The sequence below is a fragment of the Chaetodon auriga genome, chromosome 12 (assembly GCF_051107435.1).
Source record: "Chaetodon auriga isolate fChaAug3 chromosome 12, fChaAug3.hap1, whole genome shotgun sequence".
In the NCBI taxonomy this organism is placed as follows: Eukaryota; Metazoa; Chordata; class Actinopteri; order Chaetodontiformes; family Chaetodontidae; genus Chaetodon; species Chaetodon auriga.
In genome coordinates this window covers 1812686-1825572 of record NC_135085.1, presented here as the reverse complement: position 1 = coordinate 1825572, position 12887 = coordinate 1812686, and the positions used below count along the sequence as shown (strand labels likewise).

General features: G+C 41.6%; 1 protein-coding gene across 2 annotated transcripts in view; it reads right to left on the bottom strand.

Moving 5' to 3' along the window:
- Positions 1-2070, bottom strand: part of LOC143329820 (choline transporter-like protein 5-A) — a 73236-nt gene extending 71166 nt beyond the window's left edge. Inside the window, exon 1 of one of the 2 annotated variants that reach the window (XM_076745917.1) lies at positions 1961-2070. In XM_076745917.1, the coding sequence (XP_076602032.1) occupies positions 1961-2048 (88 nt within the window). In that variant the 5' untranslated portion in view covers positions 2049-2070. Of the gene's footprint in view, positions 1-222; positions 564-1960 lie in introns of those variants that run through there. The other variant, XM_076745918.1, reaches the window with a different exon arrangement.
- Positions 2071-12887: the final 10817 nt, after the last annotated feature.

Here is a 12887-nt window from a genome sequence, read left to right as displayed (position 1 = left end):
CCACATCTCCCCTCTTCAGAGAAAATGTTGTAAACATAAACACATTTTCTCTCTCGCTCTCTCTGCTCTCCCTTGGAATAACAGGTAAACTCAAGATCAACCACTTCAGCACATTATTTGAAACTCTCTTTTTTTTTTTTTTTTCCTTTTAACACAAAGAACACTGGATCTGTTTACAGCTAATGTATATAGAGCAGTAATGGTGTCTACAGTCTCATTAACCTGTTGCACTCTTTGGTTGAATCTTGCTCTCTCATAAATCACATTTTTCCTGGGCACGAAGTACAAGAGCTTGACCTCGCAGTATATCATCTGCCTCGTCACCCATGCAGTAGATTAGCGTATTAACTTGATTGGCTTCTGAGCTCAAATGAAGATTGCTGGCCAGTCGGAACCATTCAAACCTCCGTATCCATCTTTCCCAGTCATGTGGTTTCGTGAAGTGGAACGCTTCGGGAGGCTGAATAGTGAATGTAGCGCTTGGCGGCGCATTAGCTGAGAGCTGGGGAGAGTGCGCGACTGGCATGCTGCCGCTGCGGTCGTCGTCGTCCATCACCCCGTGCGGACGTCAATACTCTCCCTTTACAGCTTTCTTGCACGTACCCTTCGCTGTCGCAGCACTTCTGACACCATGTCGTGTTGTGCGTTAGGGATTCACTGCAACAAATGCCGGGTATTTGCTGGAACTCACTTTAATGACAGATCCCATTCAAAACATCAAGCTTTCACTTCTCGATACAGAGCTTCCGCTCAGATATACTTCCTGTTGCAACACTTTCAACATAAGAGCATATTGGAATATGCTGAACATCACCACAGATAATGCAATGAAGACTAAACCCATTGGAAATCATTTGCATGCACACAAACCTGACTGAGAGTGTGTTTGTGAAAATGTGTGGAGTTTAACCAGATCTTACAAGAAAAGACCTTCACTTATCTGTTATACTCTGCCAAACCCTCCCACCAACACAGACACGTTTTTCATTTTTCCAATGTTTCCTTTTTCATTTCAGGTTTTGTTTCCAAAGCCAAAATTTATTTTCAATGCCAAAATTTACATTCACCATCCTGCTTCCATAGTCTTAAGCCCAGAAGCTAAGAAAACAGAGGGGATAAAGTAGAAACTATCACTAATAATGCACAAATAAATGAAAATGAAACAAGACTTTGGTTGATAAGGCAAACTGATCTGAAGTAGGCAGTTAGTATACAATAAGACAGGCTGAGTCAGAAGCAGCCTTGTTAAAATAAACAGACCTGAAGTCAGCTGATGGCATTAATGGCAGTAATACTCAGCTAATCTTTATCCTAAAGATTAGCTGAGTATTACTGTTTACCAAAATAACTTCAGACTGCTCAGTACAAAGTACCAACACCTTTGTTGGCATTGTTGTTATTGGTTATTTTTAAACTACTGATTGGGCGCAGTGTCCTACATGTTCAGGCCAATAACTGCAACCTTGTCATCTGAAGACCACACTTGGCAGCATAAGATGGTCACTGTTGACTACAACAGGAATGATGATGTCAGTCAAGATTAAATAACCCTTTACAAAAAGTGACAATTCTTATAAAATTAGCATAGTAAAAATGATGTATTTGGCTTGCAAAATACAACTTACGTTTTCTTTTTTTTTAGTTAAATGTAAATTTCTATATATATCTATATCTATATGGGATACTTGTTTTGTACTCTATCCATCTGTAAGAGGGCACAGTGAACATGATCTTCTTGTCAAACGTCTACCGAGCCATTTCACTGAGGAGATAACATTTTTGATGTTCAAATCAAAAGATTATATTTTCTAATTAAGCAAGGCCTGTCTCCAAAAACACCAAATTGCTGTTGAAATTGGCACAAATCTGCTCCTAACATGTTTCGATTTTGCTAGCTCATTTGTAATACTTTCCTGTCAAGCTGTCAGAAGTCCAGATACTCCCGTAGTCCGGTACTCACCGTAGAAGGGACCCTGCGGCGCAGTTCCAGCTGCTGTCTCGCTCTGAATCGCGGCTGAGCTGCCCGGGATGTATCTCTGGGGCGCCATGACGTGCGGTGCTGCTGGCGTACAAGGGACGGCTGAATGACGAGACAGCTGACAGTTCAGGTATTTTATAGTGCTCCTCCTCAGCGCATATCCCCCTTTCCCCTCCTTTTCGAGGCTGTTCAAACGAAACCTACTCCGCCAAACTGTAGTTTTTAATGGTATTTGATGCTGTTTTTGGCCACGTGCGCACATTGCAAGGACAGCAGTTCTGACTGTTATTTAATATGGCACATTTTCAATCTAGATTAAAAAAAAAAAAAAAAAAAAAAAAAGTCACCTATAGTTTTTCTGCAGTATCGTTATGGAACCACGTCTCTAATAATTTTATAGGCTACGTTTTGATAACTTATTTATTTATTTATTTATTTATTTATTTATTTATTTATTTATTTTCGCTGCTCCGATGTGTTGTTTTAGACATGTGTCAACAGATGCAGGGGTCCGGTTTTTTGCATCATTATCATGGCTTATTATGATGACACACCTACATTCAGTCATCGACTCATAGTCTGGAGTAGCACCCATACCTGTGATTTTAATTAGTAGCAGACACATTACTTAAACATCATGCTTTACTGTGTTCACGGTCTCTCCCAAATCAGCTTAAGCTTTGAAGCTTCACCAGCACTGCACCACTGCCCCCTGCAGGTAGAGTAGGAATAATACATTCAGCATTCAACCATTTGCATTCTTCATTTCTTGTTTTCCTCATCCAATATTGAGATAAGGTCAGAAGCCAAGCTGCATGGTATATCAAACAGGGAAATTCACACAGACTGGCACTGTAAAAAGTGCTTTTCGGATTTTTCACTTGTGGCTGAAGATTATTCTGATAATTACTTGTTATAAAAGCCTGAATGCAAATTTTGCTCTTGCATACATTTAGATGATCTGGATGTAGAGAAAGTTTTAATTCATCTTTGGCAAAATGCTTTTCAAAACAGAGTGTGATATTCTGTATCTGTAGCCCGTGTTTCATAACAGTAATGAATGCATTTCTCATTAATGTTACAGAGATTTCCAACATATGAGTGTTATCTTAACTTGTCCTTGTAATACTTAAAGTTATTCTTCGAGATCAAAAAGGTAAATACTCTCCAGTTTTACACTTGTAGCACAATTCCTGAATATAGACATCAAAGAGGGACATTAGGCCTGCAAGAAGAAGAAGCAGCTATCTGGTCAGAAGGAGATGCAGTAGACTAGTAGACATAGGTATGTTATCAATTATCACATCTTAAATTTATCTAAGTTTGACAGTAATTGCCGTTGTTGGTCAAATTAAATGTTGTGTTGAATAGCTAAATTCACTAAATTGCTAAAGTTTGTTTTTCAATCAGTATCACAAATTTCTCTCTACTGAGTTCACATTTTCTCTAAAGACAGTTCTCTTTACCAAAATGCAGCCCAGCAGGGCAGTTCATTTCACATCCAAAATGCATTAATGCAACCTAAATACATCATATGCATAGTAGGATCCAACCATTAAATAAGAACACTGACAACATTTGTCTCCTAACAAGATGACTTTGTCATTCAGAAAACAATGACCTACTTACAGAAGTATTACAGTATATATCATTACTGTCTTTGAAGTAGCTTTTTTCTTGAATTGAATATTAGTTGAATATTTTGCATAAATCAAGATTCTGTTACAGCAAAAACAATGGCATCTCTTTACTGCAGGAATTATGCCACCTTATAGTATGCTATAGAAATGAATCAGAAATGCTGCGTTATGACTTGGCAAACTATATTTTCTGAAAGTAATTCCTAATCCTCAAGAACTGTACTGTGTACTTGTAAAATTTACTGTAAGTAAATAGGATTTTGGCAGTGGTAGAGTTTGAATGGGGAAACTATTGAATTGAAATTTAAAAGATGTGGTCATTAAATGCATTTTGTGTCAAAGCAATGAAAAAAAATCACAATTTAGTCCACACTGACTGACTATGTCACAATTATTTAATCTATAAAGGATTATTTGGGGACCTTGGTAATTATCTACCTCATGGCTAATTCTTGTTAGCTGTTAGCAACATAAGCCATTTTAACCTACAATCTATTAACCGTTTCATGTCATTACATTTACTTTTTGGCTAAGCATTTCATTATATGTGTGGCCATTGTTGTGCTGTGTCTTTTCACAGTTTCACTAGATTTACAACCATTCACACTCACACCTATGGACAATTTAGAGTCACCAATTAACCTAATGAGCATGTTTTTGGTCCGTGGGAGGAAGCCGGGAAGAACATGCAAACTTCACACAGAAAGGCCCTTCCCGACCCGGGGATCGAACCAGTGACCGCCTTGCTGTGAAGATTAATTTCTTGAGGCTTCATGTGGACACAAACCCCCCTGCTGGTCAAAGACTGTTACACATCCAGATATATTATAGGTGGTGATGGGTCATACCATGCCGACACTTTGGAGCGGAACCTATAAATTATAAGTAATTGTAATTGTAAATTTATCAATTTGCAATGCACTCAAGACTGTCCTGCAGCAGTGCAGCCATGGGAATGACTGCCAACTAAAATAAATCAATTAATCTTAATAAATGCATTTCATGTATCGTTCATGTATTCATTCATATAAATAAAATTTAGATTGTTGTTAGATTGTTTAGTGTATTATGGAGATGTAAATGACAATTCAATGGAATCTAATATTACTTGTCAAATGTTAATCAGTAAATAATTTTGTCAACGTCTGAATAGCTCATAATGACAGGGGAACAATTGTTTTCAAACTGTTGCAGTGTTTTATCAAGATAAGTGGCAGTGGATGTGCTTGCGAACATGAAGAGGGCAGTGAAATTGATTGTGCAACTTAAGGACTTCATTAATTTTTATTCAGAAACAAAATATGCCACATTCCCCTCATTATTTTCATGCAAAGCACAAGAATGCCTCAGCATGGATGAGGTGTTGTTGTACCCCAATTCTTTAGCACACAACAAACACTTCACCTTGGATTAAAAGGAGACAGTGAAAAATATAGTACATTGCATAACAAACACAAAACACATGTAATAATATTACTGAAAGTATACTTATTTTATTGGGAGAGATCAGATCAAAATGTTCCCACACGGGGGAAGACTTTCTTTTTCTCACAGGCTCCATCAAAATGCACCTCTATGTCACACACAAACCAACAAATCACCAACACTAACCCACGAAGTGCAAGCGGATCCATTGCGGTATATAAATAGCGTCAGTACTCGAGCCAATTCCTGAACCATTGAGGCTTCGAACGTCATCAGTGACGTCATTCACCCTAAACAACACAAGCATCGATATGCGCTTCACTAAACACTTCCGGGATTTCTCGACACACGCTCCGAAGCGTTGGCACGGTACAACCCATCACTGCCTCTTTCTTGTTGTATAGTTGGATGGCCTACAGTGTAGTGTAGGGTTATGGCCTCTATTTTATACAGTGTTGTGAACCACATTAACTTCAGTTTTCTTACTTTGTTGGCTTCCTTTTGGATTTGCTGCTTATTTGGCCTTGTTCTGTCCTTAATGCCCTGTTTTGCCCTTTTTGTCCTTAGTGCCGTTTTGCCCTTTTTGCCCTTAGCGTTCTGTTTTGCCTTTAGTGTACCGTTTTGTCGTTTTTACTCATTGTTTTTGTATTGTTTAATTTTGAGTTATTCTTTTGAATATTAAAATAACTGGGTTGCTGTATTTGTTAATTGTACTATTAGTTCTTTTCTTTTAGTGGGGTGGAGTGCCATTTTGTTGGGGAGGCTGGACACCCCAGGTGAGGTTCCTACACTTAATATATGTGAGTAAAAGCACTGGGGCACAATTGTTGACTATACTATAATTGCTGTGAGGATTGCTGTGCTACTGTGTTTCACCGAGGTGAGTAGTGGTAGCACCTCTAGGCACCCCTCAGTGTAGTCTGCCTTTCAACTAGTGGCCTCTGCCCACTGTATTCTTAGTTTGCTTAATTTATGTTGGACTGAGTTTTAGATGTTTTAACCTGAATCTGCTGATTTTTCAATTGTATTGTTAAGGCCTTTTTTTTTTTTTTTTTTTTTTTTTTTAGATTTTGTAATAAAAGTATTTCTAACCCCCCTTATTGATTTGACTTTATTTTGGTTTAATTCTTCCCTCTTTTGCAGCTCCAGTCCCTGCCTGCTAAGTTTTGGATTATAAATAAAGAATATTTGGTTTATTCAGAAACATCTCTGTCCTGTTTCAGAAGCGAACCTGTGTCCTACCAGTTTCTTTCCCAACCATCACATGCTGAGGTAGTATTTCCTGGGGCGCAATCCCCCAGGTGGCGTTGTCGGTATTCCCCCCTAACATTACTTGGTAATGAGCGTGTAGTAGCAAGTATTCTGCATGTCCCATCTGTGACATGCAATATTCTTGATAAATTGTAATGCCCTGAACTAGACCCAGCTGTGGAGAATAGACCTAAAAAAAAATGTTACAGCCAGTTTTGACAAATAATATCATTGATAGGTTTCAGAGTGTATAGGGTGTATACAGTAGAATGTATGGAAGACAGGAGACTGATGAAAGTTTAACAATTTAATGGGTATTCAGAGGTTGTGTACTTGATGAATCCAGACAAGGCAGAGAATCCAGAGAGACTGGGTCCAGGAAGTGACACAGACACACAAAAAGGAAGGTCAGATAGCACACAAGGCAAACTGACAAAAGGTACTTGAGATTTTCTTGGTATTGGTTGTTACCACACAGGTAGGCAGTCAATTCAACAAACACAGACAGGGGAGAGACAGACAGAAGACAAAAGGAGAGGCAGAACACAGAAGCACAAAGGGGAAAAGGAGAGGAGACTGCAGATCTCCAAAATCATGACATCTAGCCATGAATCAGTCTTAAAGTCTTAGCAGCAAAAGGCTAAAATTCATTAGTTAGCTAGCTAGCAACAGCCTGGTACGTCAGTGTCAGGTTATCGCATGCCTGTCAACATTGGGATTTTGATAATGGTTGAGACACAATAGGGCGACCCTACTGTGTCAAATGATGTGTGGGCGGGTCAACGACCCAACCATTATTACCCATCAACACCTATTGTACCAGCCACACCCTGATTCACGTGATTCTAACAACTCGCGTGATGCTGGGTGGAGGTTTGATCTTGCAAGAGAATAAATACCTTAGACCACTCAGAACTGAAGAAGCCTTATGAATAAGAGGCGAAACATCTTCTAGAACCACAAGCAAGTCCAGTTCCTCTGGAAGCCGATGTTTGAACATTTTCTAATGTTTAAACATAAGAAAACATTTCATTAATAAGGTGTCACATTGGCTAACTGATCAGGTAGTTTACAATAGGTTACAAAAATTAGTGCAGCTATGTGTGCACTCAGTTCTCCCTGTCCAACACATTTGGCCAAAATCTCTTGTGATAAGAACAGAACAACAAATTTTGAATGACAGAAATTTAGAGAGATAATACATTTGCTATAGATGATGTCAATGTTATTTTTTTGGCAGTCATGCATGTTAATGCCTGAGGAACAGCCAGGTTAAGAGCAAATTTTTACATCAGGACATATAAGAACAACTACTACATAGTAAATTTCACAGTGTTAAATATGCAGTGTCAAAGTTCATTGACTTTTTCAGAGTTATTTCAACAACAGATAGGATAGATTTCCCCCCAGTGTTGGTGAAAATTTCTGGAGTTAAAAGACGTGATGTTAATTTGACTCTGGAAAGCTCTGCCCACCTCTTCCCTGTTCAACCTGTTGAAGATTTTTGTGTCCACCATTACTCCACACAGTGTCGAAACAACCGTGCACTCAAAAAAATGAAACATTGACTTTAATTAAATTTATTTTGTCAACAGGTTCCACGAAAGTGTATTATGTTAGTTAAAACCAAAAATGTTAAGGTCATCTAACTTAATGAACTTGTATTACATTAACACAAAGTGAATTGACCCAACTAGATAAAATTACTTCTGTTCAACAAAAGATATTTAAGCTTATCCAATCAAATTCAGTTATGTTATATGGACATAAATAATATATTTTCAGGCTACATATTTTACATTTGTCCTTTAAACATATATTTTATTCATAGAAGTAAAATAATAAATTTAAGTTCAATTTATTAAAATACGTTTTCATCCAATTTATTTTATACTAATTAGTGTGACCTAATTCTAGTTTGTCAACAGGTTCCACACAAATGAATTTCGTACGCCCAACATATTTTTAGTTATTTCCTTTATTCACCAACATTCATTTAACATTTTGTTGCCACTTGGTCCAAAATAAAACCCTTAACATACATTAGGGTGCAGCATGGTTCACGACCAACAGTTGTAAACTGCTTTTATGCAGTCCAACAATACAACAGGCTTGGAGTTCTCTTTTTTTTGAAACAGCATAATAATCTAACTATAACAACACACGTGCTGCTGTGAACTTCCATCCATCCATCCATTTCCACCCGCTTATCCGGGGCCGGGTCGCGGGGGCAGCAGTCTGAGCAGGGACGCCCAAACTTCCCTCTCCCCAGACACTTCCTCCAGCTCATCCGGGGGGACCCCGAGGCGTTCCCAGGCCAGCCGAGCGACATAGTCACTCCAGCGTGTCCTGGGTCTTCCCCGGGGCCTCCTCCCGGTGGGGCATGCCTGGAACACCTCCCTAGGGAGGCGTCCAGGGGGCATCCGGTACAGATGCCCGAGCCACCTCAGCTGACTCCTCTCGATGTGGAGGAGCAGCGACTCTACTCTGAGCTCCTCCCGGGTGACAGAGCTCCTCACCCTATCTCTAAGGGAGTGCCCCGCCACCCTGCGGAGGAAACTCATTTCAGCCGCTTGTATCCGGGACCTCGTTCTTTCGGTCATGACCCAAAGTTCATGACCATAGGTGAGGGTAGGAACGTAGATTGACCGGTAAATCGAGAGCTTCGCCTTTCGGCTCAGCTCCTTCTTCACCACGACGGACCGATACAGCGACCGCATTACTGCTGCCGCTGCACTGATCCGCCTGTCAATCTCACGCTCCATTCTTCCCTCACTCGTGAACAAGATCCCAAGATACTTAAACTCCTCCACTTGAGGCAGGATCTCTCCCCCAACCCGGAGGGAGCAAGCCACCTTTTTCCGGTCGAGAACCATGGCCTCGGACTTGGAGGTGCTGACTCTCATCCCAGCTGCTTCACACTCGGCTGCGAACCGTCCCAGTGCACGCTGAAGGTCCTGGCTCGATGGAGCCAACAAGATAACATCATCCGCAAAAAGCAGAGACGAAATCTGCCGGCTCCCGAACCGAACCCCCTCCGGTCCCTGGCTGCGCCTAGAAATTCTGTCCATAAAAATAATGAACAGAACCGGTGACAAAGGGCAGCCCTGGCGGAGTCCGACATGCACCGGGAACAGGTCCAACTTACTGCCGGCAATGCGGACCAAGCTCCTGCTCCGGTTGTACAGGGACTGCACAGCCCTCAGCAGAGGGCCTCCAACCCCATACTCCCAGAGCACCTCCCACAGAATGACGTGAGGGACACGGTCGAATGCCTTCTCCAAGTCCACAAAACACATGTGGACTGGTTGGGCAAACTCCCATGAACCCTCAAGCACCCTGTGGAGGGTATAGAGCTGGTCCAGTGTTCCACGGCCGGGACGAAAACCGCATTGTTCCTCCTGAATCCGAGGTTCGACTATCGGCCGGATTCTCCTCTCCAGTACCCTGGAATAGACTTTCCCAGGGAGGCTGAGGAGTGTGATCCCCCGATAGTTGGAACACACCCTCCGGTCCCCCTTTTTAAACAGAGGGACCACCACCCCAGTCTGCCAGTCCAAAGGCACCGTCCCCGACTGCCACGCGATGTTGCAGAGCCGTGTCAACCAGGACAGCCCTGCAACATCCAGTGACTTGAGGTACTCAGGGCGGATCTCGTCCACCCCCGGAGCTTTGCCACCGAGGAGCTTGCAGACTACCTCAGTGACTTCAGCCCGGGTGATGGACGAATCGACCTCCAAGTCCCCAGTCTCTGCTTCCTCTGCAGAAGACATGACAGTGGGATTGAGGAGGTCCTCGAAGTATTCCTTCCACCGCCCGACAATGTCCCCAGTCGAGGTCAGCAGCTCCCCACCTCCACTGTAAACAGTATTAATGGAGAGCTGCTTCCCCCTCCTGAGGCGCCGAACGGTTTGCCAGAATTTCTTCGAGGCCGACCGGTAGTCCTCCTCCATGGCCTCCCCGAACTCCTCCCAGACCCGAGTTTTTGCTTCTACAACCGCCCGAGCTGCTGCCCGCTTAGCCTGCCGGTACCCGTCAGCTGCCTCAGGAGTCCTATGAGCCAACCAAGCCCGATAGGACTCCTTCTTCAGCTTGACGGCATCCCTTACTTCCGATGTCCACCACCGGGTTCGGGGATTGCCGCCACGACAGGCACCGGCGACTTTACGGCCACAGCTATGGACGGCTGCATCAACAATGGAAGTGGAGAACATGGTCCATTCGGACTCAATGTCTCCAACCTCCCTCGGAATCTGGTCGAAGCTCTCCCGGAGGTGGGAGTTGAAGACCTCCCTGACAGCGGGTTCCGCCAGACGTTCCCAACAGACCCTCACAGTACGTTTGGGTCTGCCAAGTCTGTCCCGCTTCCTCCCCTGCCAGCGGATCCAACTCACCACCAGGTGGTGATCAGTTGACAGCTCAGCCCCTCTCTTCACCCGAGTGTCCAAGACATACCGCCGAAGGTCAGATGATACGACTACAAAGTCGATCATTGACCTCCGACCTAGGGTGTCCTGGTGCCATGTGCACTGATGGACACCCTTATGCTTGAACATGGTGTTCGTTATTGACAAACTATGACTAGCACAGAAGTCCAACAACAGAACACCACTCGGGTTCAGATGCTGTGAACTTTCATTTTAATATTGTGGAGGGAATACCCTGAAATGTAGTTTTATTAACTAACATGTCAACTTGTGTTGCAGCATTGTTACCCAACATTAACAATTGTAAACCACCTTGATGCAGCATAAACAAATGAAATGTCCAACAAAACATCCCTGATTTGGGATATATTGGTAAAGGAAACTCAATTTGTAAAACAGTTTTAAGAAAGAAAAGTCTGACTGTTAACATACCACGGGCAAGCTCAGCAGTGCCGTCTACACCACATCAATGAGTTAGGAAACAGCTATCACACCCAGGATCTGAAATTCATGTTAATAGGATCCATAAATTAATGTAGTTCATTACTTGTTTTAAAGATAACTAGAAATCTAAAAAATAAAAACATATTCAGAACAAGAGCATGAGAATTAATCTGTCACATGATAAATGTTTCTTAAAATAAAAATACCGGCAACTCAATTCACATTAATACATTAAAGTAGCTAGGTGTGATCATACCTGTTATGAGTACTGTGCTATGGGCAGACAGGAAGAAGCATGAATCAGGACTCACTCGCTCATCAGGACCTGAAATATTGCAACATGATTATTACAAAAAAAAAAAAGAGAGAGAAAAAAATTATAAAAATGTTAACAGATAAATTATTTGTGTGCTTTGTACAGAGTCCTACAATAGATACATTTCCTTTAAACCTACTTTCATGTCAGTCCTCACGATGACTTACATACACTCAATCCAAATAAAAAAACATAAAAAACAAAACAACACTAGGGGGCACCCCATAAGATTCCAAAATGTACATAGATATGCAAAGTACACTTTCAAATTCATCACAAAGTGGATCAGTCCTACCGTACTGCTTTGAAACTGATCAGTGCCATGAAGTGTCACAGCTTACCATGCCTCAGGTCCACAAATTGGTAACTTTCCCATGTGTTTTTATCTGTATTAAATGCAGCTAGATGGCTTAAATTTGTTTATTATTCTTTGAAAGAATATGAACAAACTTCTTATGACAAAAGATCTACTGACTTTATCTGTACAAAGCATAGTAAAACATCAGAAAAAGTGTGATACAATATCACAGCTGGGCCCTAAATCTCAAATCACAGCAAATGCAACTCAGTGATGTGGGAAACTTCACTTACTGAGTATATGAACTGTAGAGGTATATTGTTTGTTTGTTTGTTATGTTCACTTCAGTCGGTACCTGATTTCTGCAGCTGTAACTCAAAATTAAATCCACATCAATGGTGAACTGTGGTAATAGCTACTTCTAATCTTCAATGACAGCTCAACATTTCAGGACCACAATAGCTCCTCCTTGGGACTGTCTGTGTCACACTTTAAGAATAAGCCTAAAGATCCTTAACAAAGCACTGTAAAAAATAAACAAATAAATAAATAAAAGTAGAAAAAGAAATGAAGTTTGACTCCAACTGAAGCAGATATATTACTAACAAGGAGAAATATACATAAACAACATATAAAATCAATCAACAGGAACACCACAACAAATACTTAACGCAACTATTTACAGTGTAGCCCCCGGAGGAGCAGAGAGGGGGGTTTAACTTTACCCACCAACATATTATGGATCATTGCTCTATCTGTCACACTAACACTTGGCATTGTGTTGTTAGTACATGTTAGCACCACCATCTGATTCAGAGAACCTCCTCTGCTGTACATTTTTCCTGTTTTCATCTTGCCATTGTTGATAAAAACTCCGCGATCAGCCTCTGTGTTGTCTGCAGGCTGTGTCCTGCGCGCATGTGCGTAAGCTCACTAGGGTGGTCCGCAGGGAGATATCTCGGCAACCTATTGGTCAATTTTGATGATCGACACCTCTATCAACCAGTCAGAGTCAGGCGAATCCGTGGCTACCACCCACATTTACCTTAGCAACACCAATGATGATCCAGAAGGACGTAAAGCCAAAGAACGTGTATTGTAGCAGGAT